Genomic DNA, 19,405 nt, shown 5'->3' with positions numbered 1-19,405 from the left:
ACTATTAGGAGTTGCCAGTGTTGATTGGAGAGTTTATTGTCCAATCACAGAGGAGGCTGCTGGTCGAATGTTCAAAATTATTCTGATAGTGTATAACTCTAATGTTGAGGACCACTGGCATATTGATTTTTACACTCTTAGTTAAATTTACATTGGTGATTTTGCAGCATGGGATATGAAGCCCATGATGAAAACAGTCCTTATGATATGACCAAAAGTGAGGCTCGGGGATCCCTAGGGGTCCTTGAGGGAGCTGCAGGAGGTCCCAGCAAAACAAAAAACAGAAGTTTGTTGGCTGTGGATCAACCTCCGATTTTTCACATACATTTTCAGACAGCGCTGATGGGATTTTGATTAAACTTGATAAAATGATTCTCCTGGTCGCTGCACTAGCGCCTCTGGTCAGTCGGGGTGCCTGTTTGGGGTGGAAGGGAACTGGTGGAAAAGTGTGATCCTCCCACGTGCTACGTCCTGCCGGTGAAGCTCCCCGCTGTCAGGTGAAAAGAAGCGGCTGGCAACTGCGCATGTGTCAGAGGAAGCATGGTGCTAGTCTATGGCTCTGCCCAGATCGGCAGAGGGTGGAGCAGCAGGGGGAAATTGGCCAAGTACAATTGGAGAGAAAATAGGGGGGGAATCAGAAGGGGAAAAAATTATTCGAGAAAAGAATATTCAGCTTTTAGTTTTATATGACTCATACCATTTAAAGTTCTCACAAATATATAATTTTGACAAAATATTCCAGACACTTTGGACAATAGAGGGCACAGCAGGGCCCAAGTCTAGGGCCCGGGACAACTGACCCAGTTGTACCCCCCTGACTGTCCACGGGCCTGACTTCAACAACAAAAATTCTTAATCTTCCCCGGACAACACTGTGTTGTGTAACGGCTGTTTTGAGGAGCTGGATATTAAAACGTTTGGAAACTCTTACAGTGTTGTAGATCCGACTCGACTTGAACTTCAGCACTGATGACTCAGACTTGGATTCGAGAGCATTCATGCGATTCATTCGAGTCTGCATGCATGGATTCGGAAGTTGGAGATGAGGACTTGGACTTGTAGCCTATAATTGATAAAGACTGTTTTTTGTTTTAATAGGCCCTGATAATTTGGCATAAGATAATGATAGCTAGGTGACATTATTCAATTTCGTGCAAGTGCAGGCACGTGCGTGTTCCACCTACACACGGATTCATGCTCATAGGCAGGAAGTAACACAGGTGCATGGTGCATGGTGCAACGGGTTTCCAACTTCCAATCCATTTGGTAATCTATATAGTGCCCAGGCGGACCCTCGTTACTGCACTTGTGTTACTTCCAGCATTTTAGACACAAAATGGGTGAATTGGGTGGGAACTTGGAAGTGAAAAAGGATAAGGGACTTGACTCCGACTCTTTGGTGACTTGGACTTGGACTCGTCTCAGACTCGGAGACTCAGAGACTTGTTACAGGGATCAGCCGAGCAGCATTTTGGTAAACAAACCACGTCACTGGGTGGAAACTGCAATGGAACCCTATGGAGCGTGAGTTTGAGTGTCTGACTCTAGCGGCTCTCCGGCTGACCCTGTTTACATTTTTAAAACAGTTCACACCACTTTAACACGACATGCATATAGGCTATTATACATCAAACTCCTGAGCTACTTCTGCTCTCACTCAGAATGTCAAAAATATAAGCGATGTGATGTATAGTTTTTGAGATATTAACTTGTGTTTGGCACAACTCATACAGTTATACTTCCGCGTGGTGGCAGTGACGTCACGCTGATTCGTCAAACAATGGTTATAGCAAATAAACAGTGAAAGGAAATTGTTCTTGTGGTCTATTTTAGTAGGCTATTTAACGGCTCTTCACTCGCTGGACTGGACCCGCCTGGGAACCACTGAGTCATGATGGGTTGCCAGGTTTGCTTCAAAACTGGCAACCTTTTCTGTGCATCTGCAACCGGAACACATAAACACCTCCCCTCCCCTCTCTACGGATGCTGCAGTAAAGTTGGCCGCGCCTGCGCACTTTCGGTCCTCTTTTTCTTGGAAGGTAAGTGTGGCATGGCGCGTGTTTCTGGCTATGGTGGATAAACGGAGAACTTAATGTACTTTTATATAAACTGATAACGGCGTGTGAGTTGTGAAACGGGTTGTGTAACAGTGTGCTATGAAAGGGGGCCCCGGCTAAAGTAAAGTTTGCTCGGTGCTCGCTGGGCGGGCAGCGGGCAGGGGAGCTTTGGGTGTGGGGTCCATGTTCTATCATTTATACCCCAATCAAAGAGACACGCGGCCTGCAGCCAGAGCTCTGCTGCTGCCTGTCTGTCATTCACTCCGTTAACGTCGATTAGCGGCTAATTGTGAGAAGTCAGGCTATAATGATCACCCGGCATCATGTTGGCACAAGCAAAATGACACAGAAGACTTGAGCCTCCACCGTCTGCGGTTTGCCTGGGCTGAATGGACCGCTAGAATATTAGCATCGCACTGACTAGCACACGGCGTCAGATTGCTAACGGTATTATTGGCTGGATGCGAAGTAGCTATCGGCTCATGCTGGCTAGTTTACAGACATCACGTCACCGTTATAAACATTAGCCTGGCTTACTAACTTGACACGTATTGTAATTCGCCCAAGCGTTTGAGACATTCGCCGTGGGTGGTGTTAGCTAGCTGCAAATGTAACGTTAGCGTACCGTTATCTGGCGTTGTCGCGTTTAAACTTCATTATGTAGCCTTTAGCTAGCGGCCAGGCCAGCTAGCTTGGAAGTATCAATGGTCCGGATAACGTTAATCTCCAAGACGACACCTCAAATAAACGTTACTCCCCGCACGTGACACGCTACACGGTTGATAAAGCACGATGTTTGGATCCCCGGCCGTACGGGCCTTTCCGGGGCCTTGTCTATTGGCGCTAACGTGTTAGTTTTTATCCACAAGCTGGAAGTTGAGCTGAGGTAAGCTGTGTTGCTAACAGATGGAGTCAGTCAGGGTGGATGTAGTGTTGTCTGACTTGTATTTCTTTAGCCAGGCAGCTTGTCCGTGTTTCTGACGGGTTAGGGTTAACGTTAGCCGGCTTGGCACTTAGGATTTCCAGTTTGGAATAGATCTAATTAGTCTGAGGGAACTGTCTGCAGATTTTCACTTAACGGGATGACAGACCATGGATATTTTTTCCTTTCTTTAAACCTCGCGATAACAGATAACGAGGTCTGCTGTTGAACCGAACTCCAGCGTGCGAGCCCTAAAGCGAGGTCCATAGGCTCCAGCCGTCCCCCCCCCCAAAAAAACCCAGGGATGTTTAGTTTTAGCATTGCACCCTAGAAATGCCAATGTATGAAATGATGTCTAATTAGGGTTACTAAATGCTATTGCTTACTGCCCCCAGGGATGCGAACTAGTCACCTTTTTGAACCCAAAATAGGGCACTTAAGTGAATGATTTTTGGCCCCTTTTCCACCGCTGGTATTAGCGCGCCCCGGCTCGACTCGCTTTTTTGTATCATTCCACCGGTCAAAAACTGGGACAGCCTGGGTTGAGTCGTGCTACTACCTCTGTACCACCTCTGTCGAGGTTCCAGCGCTGTGGACCCTGATACCATATAGTGACGTGAAAACAACGATTGGATCGTGTTTAGTGTGTCTACTGTCAATTAGGGCTGTGAATCTTCACTGGCCTCACGATTCGATTACGATTCATCTGTCTTCGATTCCACGATGCATCATGATACAGCTCCAAGTATTGCAGCTCCAAGTATCAAATCCTCAATTTTCTATATTATTACTGCACACGGCTACTTTTTCATCAATTAATACAAGCAGTCAGGTACATTTCAAGTCCCTTTTTTACTTAGAAAGTGCTTTAAGATCTGAACGTCAACAGAAATTTAAACAAACGATTCAACGATTCATCTGTCAACAATTCGATTCACACGTCTGCATCGCGATGCATCGATTAAATTATCAATTTTGACACCCCTACGGTCAATGCTGGACACCAGTTTAGTGGCACTTACCTTCTCTTCTGTTGTTTCCAGCAGTCTTGTCTTGCTGCCTTCTGCTCTGAAATAAAATCAATCTCCTTGCTCAGCCTTAACATGACGGTGGTTTTCAATTGTTTTGAGAGAGAAAGGTCCACGGCTCGGGAACCCCTTGTAGTTGTGCGTTATGTCTACGGCTCTGCTAGGCCGGAGGCAGGGGTTTAACGGCTTTTCCTGGTGAGTGGCCGGGCTGGTGGCTTCTCTTCTCCCCATAGCATAACCCCTGTCCCCCGCGCAGCACATGCATGTAAATAACCACAAATTGGTATCCATTCTCCTAGCCGATGGTCTCATTTGCTCATGTAGGTCATATAGAGGCACCACTACTTCATAACCAGTTAAAAAGTTCAGTGTATGGATTTAATTTTAACATTATACATTATAGCCTACTTCCTGGTATGGTCGCAGTGACTAGTACTGACTGAGCACCAAAGTCACGCCGGCTAAAGTCACGTCCTCTCCTGCATTCAACATACAACCAAAGGGTTTCAGCCGCCATTCATTTTCCATCTACAGTTTGTTAAAATTTCCGTGTGTTCATTTAATGTTATACAAATGGAGGTGCAGATATCCGGTCGCTATAGGCGGAGGGCAGATATGTGGTCGCTATGATGACCAGTTATGGGCGGAGGTGAGTAAGCCTGCGGTGGAAGCAGACTGTCCATCAGGTCCAGACGAGTAAAGCCACGTAAGAGTAGAGCCCTACTGTACTGTTAGATGTGGTGGAAATGAGCCATTAGTGTCTGCACTGGTATCCGTCACCTTGTTCACTCTTGACTTTGCGTCCCTGTTCCCCACCTTCAGTAAGTCAATCAAATCATAACTGAAGTAATCAGATGATGCTTGGTATGGATCATTTAAACAAATGGGGATATGTGGTCTATTGTGAGGTCGGTTTACAGTCTCGAGGCTCCTGTAGATTCAAAATAGTCTTTTTGTTAATGATGCGATTGAGGTTCAAAATGATCTAGTATGGCATACAGTCTCAGGATAGTTGTTGAAATATAAATATCAACATACTAGTTCTGTATGCGACTTCAGAAAGAGTGAGGTTTGGTTGTAAATGTGTTGAGCATGGTTTGGTTGTCATGTAACCCGGTTCCCTCTCTGTTCCAGCGCCCCAGACCCATCGCACCATGGCAGATCCCGATCTTGACTTCCAGACCGGCGAGTCTGGCGCCTCCGCCACCTACCCCATGCAGTGCTCTGCTCTGCGCAAGAACGGCTTTGTGGTGCTGAAGGGACGTCCCTGCAAAATCGTGGAGATGTCCACCTCCAAGACCGGCAAGCACGGGCATGCCAAGGTAGAGCTTAGAAACTTATCCTGAAAAGAGTGTTTGTTGTAACACCGGTGAATTTAAAGGAGCCATGAGTTGGCAGTTGGCAGTGCGAGACACAGATGGTGGCAGCCGTAAACGGAGCTCTGAAACCAGACTTGGGGTCTTCAAAAAATCAAATAGATTTCGGATCCCATGTGCTTGATGTTTTTCTTCAGTAATAACACGTAAATTACCAGTATATTTTTCTTTCAACACGTGCCACCAACACTGGTTCTTGTGATGTACTTGGATCTCTCCTGTCTTGCATGAAATAGCCCTGTTGGGGGAAATTACTGATATTTCTGCATCTTGGTGGGGTTTTAGATTTGACTTATTCACTGCATGCAGGAGAATAAACACAATACAAAACAAAAGTCACGTACCGGAGAAGTTTCAAGCACAAGTGAGTTTAAGGCCTAACGCCTACATTCCACTAGGTCCGTGTTCGGTCCGTCTGCGCTGCGGTACGGCATCGGAGCCGATACGTTTCCACTCTAATCATTGTGTCAACTCCCACCTACTCTGCTGCGTTACGTGTCTACTTCGTCCCAGCTCCGACGATCCGGAGCTCTCCGAAAAAGATACGCAAGGCTTCTATTTTTCACGGATGACTGAGCAAAGCCGCAGCAAGTTGGGCGGAGCCAGGCATGAAATCAACAGGGCAGAGGTGTTTACAGCATTCAATATCAAGCCAGAGGACAAACATGTATGAGGAAAAGTTCATAATTGAAGTGGAAAACCACAAAATAATATTTGACACAACACATCCTTTTTACAAGGAAAACACCAAGCAAGCCCACCCCTCCTCTGCTTCTCCAGTTGGGAACAATGATCTTCTGCCTGTTTGTTGTTGCATTTATCCCACATACAAATTGTCTCCCTCGATTTTACCGTGATAACCTGTGGGTCTCGTCACTCCAGCTGTCTGGCGGAGTGGAGCCGCGACGTGCTCTGCACGCAGCCGGTTAGTGTTGGCGCAGCACAGAGCACGGAGCAAAACCGGAGAACAGCTGCAACGCAACGCAAATGCAACCAGTGCAATCCCGGCGTAAACATGGTCGTCCGCCCGCCTCGAATTGGAACCGTCTCGCCGTCTGGTGGCGCCAGCGAGCCCTACATGCTCGGACGCCACTACGCCCTCCCTCCTCCCACCCTCCCTCCTCCTGTGGAAGCTCCGTGTGAAAATGGCGGAGATTGTGTGCCAGGCAGTCTGAATGAAATTGAATGTAACGTTCCCAATTCTATGTATTAAATTCTAAAAAACGACCCTCAACATTTGGGAAGGCTAAGCCACACAACTAGTTTGTTATAATCTAACGTAGGGATGGGCATTTCTAGCAAAAACACTATTCGAAATTCGCTGGCCAAATTCGAATTTAATTCGAAATTCGAAAATAAAAATAAAAATGTAAAAAAAATTAAAAATGTTTTTTTTTTATTTATTTATTTATTTTTCTTTTAAATTTTGTGAGTGAAATGTTGCATTGTCTCCCCTGATTCTAAGTCTACGGCTTTATTAATTAATATAAAAAGCTTCTGCTGTGGATTTTTAGCTCAAACAAGCATTGCACCACTGAAGTAAAGAACATGTTACATGACATTGACATTTTCGAAAATAAAAAACAGTTTTGACAATCATGAGTGGTTCATTAAATATTTAGTAGGCTCAGGTCTGAGTGCCAAAGGGGTGCCAAAGTCACCCCCTCTCCCTCTTCATGGGATTTCATCCGCCATTCATTTTTCCATAAACCTTGCTTAAAATGCTTATAAAAATTGTTTTACTTGCTCAAACCAAGCGATTCGACTATACTTAGAATCAGGGGAGACAATGCAACATTTCACTCAAATTTTTTTTTTTTTTTTTTCTTTTTTTTCGAATTTCAATAATAAAAGTCGACCTTGATAATAACAACGATTATTCGAAAATTCGAAATTCGATGCCCATCCCTAATCTAACGTCATGCTTTGAAAGGCGACTACGACGATGAGCCAAGGCAACGGCCAGTCACAGCTCTTGTGCAGCTGACGTCACGCACGTATCGTCGGCGCTGAGTCACATTTTCGAGCAGCCCCCGTCAGCCGACGGCGCCCCCTCCCCGTAGGACGGCGCTCCACCCGCCGTCCTACGGGGAGGGCGGGGAGAGGCTCTGACGGACGACCATGTTTAGGCCTTTTAGTAGGGTCATCTGTGGCACTTCCGTGACCGTGGAGAGCGAAGGTCCGTTTCTCAATGGATTTGTCATCTAGGAGGGTTAATAAACAAATTTAGCCGGGGTGTATTTTTAAAAAAGGCGGGGAAAATATTTGAGAGACCAAAATCCAAAATGTCTGCCGTGGAAATGAACTTTTTAATGGTTTGACCTACAATGATGCACAATACATGGTTTCAGAGCTTATTCTGGTCAAGGAATACATATTTGGTGTTTATATAATGATTTGACTTATTTTTGACCTTCAAATCCAAGATGGCTGCCAATTTTGAGGCAGTTTTTTCAAAATCGTCATAGAGCCTTCATATTAGGCTTGAATGACAGGTCTTCTCATGATGAGTTGAATAATATACAGTATAAGTACACAGAAGTAATCTCTGAGGTCAATAAAGTCAATGTTTGTGTGTAAACAACAGTTGCTGATTTGCGGTTTCCCATTAAATAGGGTAGGCTACTGAGAATATGGTGTCCAGTTCATCCCATCACATTTTCATAATGAACCAAAAACAATTTTGCACTATAGCCTAACATAAAATAGTATTCTGTATGCAAAGCTAGCAAGGTTAGTTGCTTGAGCTGAATTTAAAGGTCAACTCAAAACAAACAATGAAATTAACTTTGAAATTAAAACTGAATCCTAGGCTACTAAATTTCATCAGCACACAGTAAAGGAAACTTGTCTTTGAACTCAGCTGACTGTCTAGTCCTAATCCCTGTTGTGCAATGTCCCTTTTCAGTGAAGTTTTTGTTTTTGTTAAGAGTATGGACTTTTAATCTTGACCTTGTTGGTAGGCAACGGCCCTTTTTCAGTCAAGCATTTTCAGATTAGCTCAGTCAGTCTGTGAAGCAGTCAGTGTCAGCACTTGCGCGAGCTCGCTTTTTCTCTAACTAATGTTAACATTACACACTTTAAGAGACTTTCTTTGAGGATATCAACGTTATTCACTAGTCTAAAGATAGTTCTACCATCAAGAACATATAAAACAAAAGCAAAAACAATTTTTATTTGCAGAAGTCATCATTGATATTTGGTGTTAGCTAACGTTAGGTAACGTTATTATTTTTAGCTAAAGTTAATGTTATCTGTCTCCACACTTCTGTCAACTGACATATGCATTTGCTTTTGAAAATAAACAGCCTGGCTTGCTTAAGCATAACTGAAGATTAAATAGAAATATAACATGATGAATGCATGTACCGATTGGTTGCCCCATCTTCCCAGGAGGTAGTGGTGTAAACATCATCAAATTTATCAAGTCCTGACCAGTCTTGGGCTTTTAATTGTAAGCTGTCCCATTTGCCTTGATTTATTGTATCGGTGGGCTTGCAAGGCTTGTCACATTTTAGGACACATTCATAGGACATTGTGTGCTTTGTCTTTCATTGGGAGGGAAAGCAACTCGCTATTATATTACTGTTATATTATATTGCTGTTATACGCTGTTTATTTTCAAAAGCAAATGCATATGTCAGTTGACAGAATTGTGGAGACAGATAACATTAACTTTAGCTAAAAATAATAACGTTACCTAACGTTAGCTAACACCAAATATCAATGATGACTTCTGCAAATAAAAATTGTTTTTGCTTTTGTTTTATATGTTCTTGATGGTAGAACTATCTTTAGACTAGTGAATAACGTTGATAACCTCAAACAAAGTTTTCTTTTTCTTTTTTATATATCCCCCCCCCCCCCCCCCCCGATTTTTTTATCCCATTTTTATCCCCCATTAGTGCTAACGTAATTTCTTTATCCTGGTTGCTACTCCACCCTCTGCCGATCTGGGGAGAGCCGAAACTGGCTCCATGCTTCCTCCGAGACATGGGCAGTTAGCCAGCCGCTTCTTTTCACCTGACAGGGGAAGCTTCACCGGTAGGACATAGCATGTGGGAGGTTCACACTATTCCAACCAGTTCCCCTCCCTCTGAACAGGTGCCCTTAACGACCAGAGGAGGAACCACATTAGCAACCAGGATATTGCATGTTTTTGGTGAAGGGGGTTCCTATATGAAGGAAACCCCCGGGAGGCACGGGGAGAACATGCAAACTCCACACAGAAAGGCCCTTTTGACGACCCCACCAGGGCGGTGGGCACTCGAGGACATGCGGACGGGCACGCATTCCTTCAGCGTTCACATCGTCCCAGGTGGGAATCGAACCCACGACCTTCGAGCTGTGAGGCGATAGTGCTTACCACTACTCCACCGTACCTCCTTTTATATCCTCAAACAAAGTGTCTTAAAGTGTGTAATGTTAACATTAGTTAGAGAAAAAGCGAGCTCGCGCAAGTGCTGACACTGACTGCTTCACAGACTGACTGGGCTAATCTGAAAATGCTTGACTGAAAAAGGGCCGTTGCCTACCAACAAGGTCAAGATTAAAAGTCCATACTCTTAACAAAAACTAAAACTTCACTGAAAAGGGACATTGCACAACAGGGATTAGGACTAGACAGTCAGCTGAGTTCAAAGACAAGTTTCCTTTACTGTGTGCTGATGAAATTTAATAGCCTAGGATTCAGTTTTAATTTCAAAGTTAATTTCATTGTTTGTTTTGAGTTGACCTTTAAATTCAGCTCAAGCAACTAACCTTGCTAGCTTTGCATACAGAATACTATTTTATGTTAGGCTATAGTGCAAAATTGTTTTTGGTTCATTATGAAAATGTGATGGGATGAACTGGACACCATATTCTCAGTAGCCTACCCTATTTAATGGGAAACCGCAAATCAGCAACTGTTGTTTACACACAAACATTGACTTTAGTGACCTCAGAGATTACTTCTGTGTACTTATACTGTATATTATTCAACTCATCATGAGAAGACCTGTCATTCAAGCCTAATATGAAGGCTCTATGACGATTTTGAAAAAACTGCCTTTTAGAGCCCAAAATTGGCAGCCATCTTGTATTTGAAGGTCAAAAATAAGTCAAATCATTATATAAACACCAAATATGTATTCCTTGACCAGAATAAGCTCTGAAACCATGTATTGTGCATCATTGTAGGTCAAACCATTAAAAAGTTCATTTCCACGGCAGACATTTTGGATTTTGGTCTCTCAAATATTTTCCCCGCCTTTTTTTAAAATACACCCCGGCTAAATTTGTTTATTAACCCTCCTAGATGACAAATCCATTGAGAAACGGACCTTCGCTCTCCACGGTCACGGAAGTGCCACAGATGACCCTACTATTTAGGGAGAGGGAAAAAAATCCCTGAGAAAATATATGATGTATACATGTACACAAACACAATGGAAATTGTTTTGGCCGATCTGTTGTTTTCATTTATCTGTGGTTTTCATAAGCCTCTTGGTGTTTTCTGTGTGACTGTGATCTCACCAGCACTAATTTCCTTTTTCATGGTTATACTTTTTTAAATCTCTAAACATTACTGTGCAATAAACTTAACTTTATGCTGTAGGTTAACATGGTTGGTATCGACATCTTCACCAACAAAAAGTATGAAGATATGTGCCCCTCCACCCACAACATGGATGTGCCCGCCATCAAGAGGCTAGACTATCAGGTAGGTCATCTCTCCAAACTAGGCTTGTTGATTAATCCATGATTGATTAATCACTGTTAACAATTTGATAGGTCAAACATATATTAATACGATACTGTGTTATGTGCTATTTCTCAGTTTTCTGAAATGGTTTACCACCACAAGGGCATAACTTAAATTGCAATATACAGAGGAAGAAGAATGCCAATCAAGTGGGCGGAAGCATGACACCTGAAAAGACAAATGTTCATTGCAAACATTGTAACACAAAATTGAAATACAGCACCTCTACAAGCACAATGAATGAGCTGGCGAAGGTGGCGCGACACTTTGTGCCTCCTGAACCTCGTAGTGCGCACTGCACTCATCCCTGACCATGTAGATACTCTTAAATAAAACAGTACAAACTACATTGTTTCCAATAGATAAACTGCGGCAAAGCCACAATATCGCCACGGCCGGCACAACATAAACTGTTAATCTAAATCACTCTTTAAATGCATCTAATGTGTTACTCGCATGTGTTGTAATGGTGAGGAGTAACTTTATACTTTTCAATCAGACAATTCTAACGCTGCTTAACATGATTGTAGTGCAGAGACTAATTGCATTTTCAACAATGTAACAACAATTTAAACTAATGAACTGTAAAGAAAGTACATTTTCAGCCTGTGGGAAACACTGAGATCCCTCGTCGGGGGTCCGTTGAATTATGCTTGGTTGAGTAGGCCTAAAGACCAGTGTAAAAACACATTTGATATTTTTTGTCAAAATCAGTTTTTTTTAATAGATTTGCATCCCTGCTCCAAACACTTTATGATAGTGTTCACTTCACTGAAGTGTTACTCCAAATAAACGCACAAGTCAATTAGAACAGACGTGCGACTTATCTGTCTAGGCTGGAGCACTCCCGTCAAGTTTTCTCTTGAAGAGTTAACTGCTCTTTGGTCACATTTTACATTGTGTCGGTGGAGCAGCTAGCAGAAGGTTTTGGGGAAATATAGTCCCATATATTCATTAGCATCACCAAGAATGGCTCCGCAACAATATCACATAACCAGGGTATTCCCGGCGTCTTGAAAAGTATTAAAAGTTGTTAAATCAATTTAGGGAAAATTATGGCCCTTAAAAACGATTAAAAAGTCTTAATTGCAATTTGAGAGGTATACATTTGTAGCTATTGTGCTGATTGTGTTAATTGAGCATATATTGTCTCCTAACGATCGCAGACCCCTGAATTGAATCTTATAATATCGTGGCAGACGATGTGATATCAGCAAATATCGTATCGTTGTCCAAAGAATCTATAATATCGTATCGTGATGAGACTTGTGATTTACACCCCGATCGCTGATGTGACGAAAGTGGCGTTAAGGTCTTAAAATATATAGAAAAGGTCTGAAAAAAGGTCTTGAACGGTATTGAATTTAACTTCAGGATTCCTGCATATATACCCTGATAACGTTGGTATAGGAAATTTGAGGTCCCAAGTGGTTAAAACGCTCTTACCCATCTCTGATCTCCGATCGTACATCCAAAGATATAATATTCTCCTTACGGAAGCCAGTAGTATGGTCGGCGGTGTGAAAATGATATTCCTGCGTGAAGCGACTGAAAGCAGTCTTTCCACAGCCTGTGCCGAATTTACAGTAGGGTGCGTTTGATATTACTATCATGGTGCACCGCTTGCACGCGGCAAGCAAACATTGCAGTCACACGGATACGGCGGCAGAGTGAACAATTCCAGCGCACCTGGGAAGCAAAACATGTCATGGAATACTCAAACTCCCACGGTTCCTGTCGGGACTCCTAAATTCTGCACAGGCTGTTGGAACACTGCTTTTAAATGGTTGTTTCACCGCGGAATATAATTTTTATACCACCGACCATAGTACTTGCTTCCGCAAGGAGAATATTATATCTTCTGATCTGTGATCGGATGTCGGAGACGGGTAAGAGAGCCTTCTAATCACTTGGTACCTCAAATTTCCTATACTAACATTATGTGAGCGAGACCCAGATGGTAGTGGATGGTAGTGACAAGAGTCCCACAGTGCTTATGTCATGATGGGGCTAGTGGTAGTGACAGTGTCCACAGTGCTTGTGTCATGATGGGGCTAGTGGTAGTGACAGTGTCCACAGTGCTTGTGTCATGATGGGGCTAGTGGTAGTGACAGTGTCCACAGTGCTTATGTCATGATGGGGCTAGTGGTAGTGACAGTGTTCCACAGTGCTTGTGTCATGATGGGGCTAGTGGTAGTGACAGTGTCCACAGTGCTTGTGTCATGATGGGGCTAGTGGTAGTGACAGTGTCTCACAGTGCTTGTGTCATGACGGGGCTAGTGGTAGTGACAGTGTCCACAGTGCTTATGTCATGATGGGGCTAGTGGTAGTGACAGTGTCCCACAGTGCTTGTGTCATGATGGGGCTAGTGGTAGTGACAGTGTCCCACAGTGCTTGTGTCATGATGGGGCTAGTGGTAGTGACAGTGTTCCACAGTGCTTGTGTCATGATGGGGCTAGTGGTAGTGACAGTGTCCACAGTGCTTGTGTCATGATGGGGCTAGTGGTAGTGACAGTGTTCCACAGTGCTTGTGTCATGATGGGGCTAGTGGTAGTGACAGTGTCCCACAGTGCTTGTGTCATGATGGGGCTAGTGGTAGTGACAGTGTTCCACAGTGCTTGTGTCATGATGGGGCTAGTGGTAGTGACAGTGTCCCACAGTGCTTGTGTGCTTGTGTCATGATGGGGTTAGTGGTAGTGACAGTGTCCACAGTGCTTGTGTCATGATGGGGCTAGTGGTAGTGACAGTGTCTCACAGTGCTTGTGTCATGATGGGGCTAGTGGTAGTGACAGTGTCCCACAGTGCTTATGTCATGATGGGGCTAGTGGTAGTGACAGTGTCCCACAGTGCTTGTGTGCTTGTGTCATGATGGGGCTAGTGGTAGTGACAGTGTCCCACAGTGCTTGTGTCATGATGGGGCTAGTGGTAGTGACAGTGTTCCACAGTGCTTGTGTCATGATGGGGCTCGTGGTAGTGACAGTGTCCCACAGTGCTTGTGTTCCCAGTTGTTTGGGGTGCCAGCACTTCATGAGTTGTCCCTGGAGGTCTGGAGCTGCTATGCCTGCCAGGGAATGTATTTTATTTTGTCGTGGTCCCCCCCACACACACTACAGTGTCTGGATTCCATTGTCACCATTTCACCAGCCATATGAGAATTTTAGAATCGACACCTGAACCATGTCTGGCTACCAACCAAAGTGGCTTAACAATTGGCTGGTGGGGAAATTGGGTTGTCTCACATTAATCCAGATTGAAAGGCTCAGTTTTCAGGAAGTGTAAGCATGCCCAGTGACCTCAGCATGCCCAGTGACCTCGGCATGCCCAGTGACCTCGGCATGCCCAGTGACCTCGGCATGCCCAGTGACCTCGGCATGCCCAGTGACCTCGGCATGCCCAGTGACCTCGGCATGCCCAGTGACCTCGGCATGCCCAGTGACCTCGGCATGCCCAGTGACCCCGGCATGCCCAGTGACCCCGGCATGCCCAGTGACCTCGGCATGCCCAGTGACCTCGGCATGCCCAGTGACCTCGGCATGCCCAGTGACCTCGGCATGCCCAGTGACCTCGGCATGCCCAGTGACCTCGGCATGCCCAGTGACCTCGGCATGCCCAGTGACCTCGGCATGCCCAGTGACCTCGGCATGCCCAGTGACCTCGGCATGCCCAGTGACCTCAGCATGCCCAGTGACCTCAGCATGCCCAGTGACCTCAGCATGCCCAGTGACCTCAGCATGCCCAGTGACCTCAGCATGCCCAGTGACCTCAGCATGCCCAGTGACCTCAGCATGCCCAGTGACCTCAGCATGCCCAGTGACCTCAGCATGCCCAGTGACCTCGGCATGCCCAGTGACCTCAGCATGCCCAGTGACCTCAGCATGCCCAGTGACCTCAGCATGCCCAGTGACCTCAGCATGCCCAGTGACCTCAGCATGCCCAGTGACCTCAGCATGCCCAGTGACCTCGGCATGCCCAGTGACCTCAGCATGCCCAGTGACCTCAGCATGCCCAGTGACCTCAGCATGCCCAGTGACCTCAGTATGTTAGCTTTTTGCAAAGCGTACAGCGCTGTTGAGCTTATCTTTTAGAGAGGAGGTGGCCTGAAGCCAGGGAGCAGATATCCATCTGCAGGTCCACTGTCTCCTGTCATCAGTTGGGCTAAATGTTGACCACTCCTATGACCATACCCCTCTATAAAGTCTCATGAACTTAGATGACATTTTGTATGAGGCACCTGATCTGTGATGCTCATATTTTAATGAAGTGTCTGATTATGGGAATTTGAGTGCTGCTGAAGCCCTCTTGTACAACGGTTACCAAAGCATGTATACAATCAGACCATTTTTGCAAAGCAGTCGGGGCTTAAAATTTGGCGCAGGATTGCGGAAATCCTGCACATTTTCCCGAATTCCCGCATATTTTCAATTTATAAAGGGGGAGTAAAGTGGGAGTAATCCCGCAATGGTTTGCACAGACCAATCTATGTTTGTGCAGAACGGTGCTTAGCAAGCCAAACGGCTGTCTGTCTGACCCACTGAGTCTGAGCACAGACTGTAGAAAGAGATGCAAGATAGCCAAGCGAATGTGATTGGATGAACGTTTGACACTAGGCCAATCAGAGGCAGAGAGGGGCGGGTCATGCCTTCGCCTAGCCTTCGCCATCATGGGGGAAGAATATCGCGTCCCTCAGTCCTCTCTGGACATCAACGCTCCTCTGCTGATTTCTCGGTGGATACAGCTGCTTGCAAACATGATGGATAGCTGGCTAAAAAGGAAAACTACGTCCTCGGAAGGGGCAGCCGCTCAGAAAAAACAAACGGGACAAGTCGAACAAGGCACTTCTAGCTGAAACGTCAACACAGAGTAACGTCAGTGATGTTTAGCATTACGTTATTGACGATTAAGAATCTGATATCGATAATTAACGTTGATAATAACATTAATCCTCCTTATGCCGAGTGCCAGTGATGTCAACGATGTTGTCGCCACTCAAATGGCGTTTCTCATAAAGCAGCCATGAAAATCTAGTTGAAGCATTTTCAATAAAAAGTGAAACGACACACGGTTTATAGTCACTTTAATAGAACTCTCCCCAATGCAAAATTCAAACAGGTTTAGTTGCCAGTAATGACAGTAAGAAAGGCAGATGTAGTGAGCAAAGATGGATGATTTCATATTCCATAGCTCTGACCTAACCAAATCTAACTGACATCACTATTGTGAACACAAAACAAAGAACACTTCTGATATAATAATATGATATTAGTGTTTTAGTAGAGTGTATCACTCAATACAAAAAAATTAAAGTTTTTCATAGAACCAAAAGCCTGTGGCTTAGTCTGCAGAAAAAAACACAACAAAGCCATAGTAATTTAGACTCAGGTGTGCATAAACTACGGTACTTCATTTTTTAAATACAAAAATGTGAAATTACAGTATTATCACTTATTGGACAGGAGAAGCAGGTATTTGTTGCTTATAGTATCGCCTGAAAAAATCCCCCCCAAACAAACACTGCAACAGGAAATAAGCTAAGGTCTATTTAGACCGTTTTCAACCAGCTTTGTAACATTACAAAATCAGTAGTATATCAGAAAACTGTAAAACATTTTGCAGGCATTCATTTAGTTCTTCTGACAGTTATTGAGTTGATTTGAGTTAAGTTGTGGACCGGTGATGTCATTTGTGCATGAATGACATCACTGGTCCACAACTTGACTCATATCAACTCAATAACTGTCAAACTAAATGCCTGCAAAACTGTTTTACACTTTTCTGATATACTACTGATTTTGTAATGATCCAAAGCTGCTCTCAGCGGAGTGTTCCTCTAAGGGCTAATGTACACCGCCTCCAGAACAGATGCGGTACGGCTGCGAACAGAGCCACACTCATGTAATCTGTCAGACAGATGCGGGATCTGACAAAAATAGAATGGGTGCATAATTTTTCCGTACCGCATGTATCCCCCATCTATGAACATGGGCGAGAGTCTGATCCGTCAGTTTTGCCGGATCCGCAGCGCAACCGTAACGTATCTGGTGTACATTGACTGTAAGTTGAAACGGTCTATAGAAAAAAGATGGGGACATTTTAAGACTGGCAACTGGCTTGTTTATCACAGGCGGTCTGGTGTCGCAATCAATAAAACATGGCAAGCATGCTTCGTCATCATGGTTCTAAGGCCTCTGAGCGCTAACGTGCCTTTGCCTCCACAGTTGGTGAATATCAGCGAAGGCTTCATGTCCCTGATGGCCGACAACGGTGAGGTCAGAGAGGACCTGCGTGTCCCCGACAATGACATTGGAAAGGAAATTGAGCAGAAGTTCGAAGCATCTGAGGACTTCATGGTAAGCCATTGTGGGGCCAGAGGTTTCCTATTAAATAAATGCCTTTTTGGAAGGAAACGTTTGACTGAATATGTAATAATGTAATTAAGTAATAATTATGGAGTTACGAAGTAAAGGGAGTGCAGGGTGAGATTTCGGATGTAACTTCAACATCTCTTGTGCTTTTCAGGTCACTGTTTTGGCTGCCATGGGGGAGGAATGCGCTGTCGGCACCAAGTCCATGTCCAGCGGCAAATAGGGAGACAGACTTTGCTGCCCAGGCAACAAGCACCACCCACAACCAGTCTCTTGCATTCTCATTGGTTCTGTCACCAAAGCGTCGGCCTTCACAGACAACCTCAATCATTCTGTTGTGATTTATCTCCTCATTGATCTTTTTCTTTTTGTTTTTCTTTTCCATTGCTGTCGGGAATGTTCCAGTGCAGCTCGCTGCGTGGTACTCTGCCTGATCACTGAGGTTTTGTTTGGTAACAATCTACTTTATAAAAAATAACTTCGAAAATATTGATCCGGTTGCTCATTCCTGTTTATTTTTGCCTTCAAAATGTTGGTCTTGCCACTCACATTCCTGAATGTTTAAATTACAACGGGATCCAGCTTTTGTATGATTTATTTTTTTATATTCTTTAGATTGAATATAGCAGGTCTAATGCCTTTTAGAGGGAAGGGGAGGGGGGCTATTTTTTTTAGTTAAAGCAGTGGGAGGGGGAGGTTGCCCCTTTATAGATACTCAACTCCGGTTAGGTTGTCCCTCTAGCTGCCATACTGCTTTCCAGCATGGCCTATGCTCTGGTTCCTGTGTGGATTTGGCGCAACAAGGTCCGTTTTCTCCCAAAACGCTGGGTTTGCCGGTGGCTAGCACTTAAGAGCACTTGAGGTCCACCCCAGCATTTCAAAGCTCTAAAAACCAAGAAAAGAGGACCCTTTTTTCTTTCTTTCGGACAAACGGAAACAAACTTCAGTGATTTATCCTCTTAATGCCAGTCTCGTGTCTGTGTAGAAGTCTGAGGGGCGTGAGGGTCCTGTGCGCTTACCTCTTGTCCACCGGGGCAGCAGAGGGCCTGCCCCGCTGCCCTGGCCATCCCCCCAATACAAAAGGAGTGTTTTGAGGCGTGAATGTGTAGCGGTGTGGGCCTCCGAAAAAAGTTGTCGGAGGCAGTTTGCAGTGAGTTGTGTGTTTTTGAGGGACTCAATCGGGGAGGGGAGGGTGGTAGAGTTGCAAACTTTGTTCACTCGAGGCCTTTGTCACCTGACTGGAGATGGCAAAAAAAAATAAAAGTTTAAACAAATGGACAAAAAACTGAAACCGGTGTCTTGTCTGGTTTTGTCTTTTATGAATGTATATCTGGTGTTATTTCAGTAGACAAGTCGGCATGCACAAACAATAGTGCAGCTTGCTCAAAAGTCTGTTCAAATCTTCTCATATTGTGTGTCAAGACCATTGGCCATCCATAGACTAAAAGACTGGAGCGTGGGCCTGACTTGAGGCAGTTGCAGACACACCCTGCCTGGATGCCTGATATGGTGATGTGAAGATGACTCATGTCAGCCTGGTGCACCTCTCCTGCCTGCATGTCCACACTGAGCCAAGTGGCACCACAATGCGGGGAAAAGATGCATGTGTGCCTTTCTCTGCCCATGTCATGGGCTCCCTGAGTCACGGGTCCACAGCCACATAATGTCAGCTTGTTCAAACAAGAGGCTTTGTGCACATCACTGCAGCAGGGGAAGGGTGGTCTGAGTGACTGGACTGCAGGTCGGTCAATGATTGACCACGTGCAGACAGGTTTATCTGGGTGTGTTTGACTGTTGTTGCCCTTTGGACTCACATCATTCCGCATAAGCGACTGTTGATTAATTTCTGCGAGAAAGTGTAAAATCCTGCAAGTTCTATATAATAAAAAAAACGCTCATTATTGAAAATCCACC

The 19,405-nt window shown here is 44.7% G+C and overlaps 1 protein-coding gene across 1 annotated transcript; it reads left to right on the top strand.

Annotated features, from left to right (window-relative positions):
- Positions 1–5,141: 5,141 nt before the first annotated feature.
- On the top strand, positions 5,142–19,403 carry eif5a (eukaryotic translation initiation factor 5A). Its single transcript, XM_083653500.1, has 4 exons — positions 5,142–5,329; positions 10,983–11,087; positions 17,345–17,476; positions 17,646–19,403. Exons 1-4 carry the CDS (start codon positions 5,162–5,164, stop codon positions 17,712–17,714), a joined length of 474 nt encoding a protein of 157 aa, XP_083509626.1. The 5' UTR covers positions 5,142–5,161; the 3' UTR covers positions 17,715–19,403.
- The last annotated feature ends 2 nt before the right edge of the window (positions 19,404–19,405 follow it).

Source organism: Poromitra crassiceps, assembly GCF_964638095.1.
Source record: "Poromitra crassiceps genome assembly, chromosome: 2".
NCBI classification, from domain to species: Eukaryota; Metazoa; Chordata; class Actinopteri; order Beryciformes; family Melamphaidae; genus Poromitra; species Poromitra crassiceps.
The sequence above is the reverse complement of the archived record's forward strand: the minus strand, read 5'-3'. Positions and strand labels throughout refer to the sequence as shown.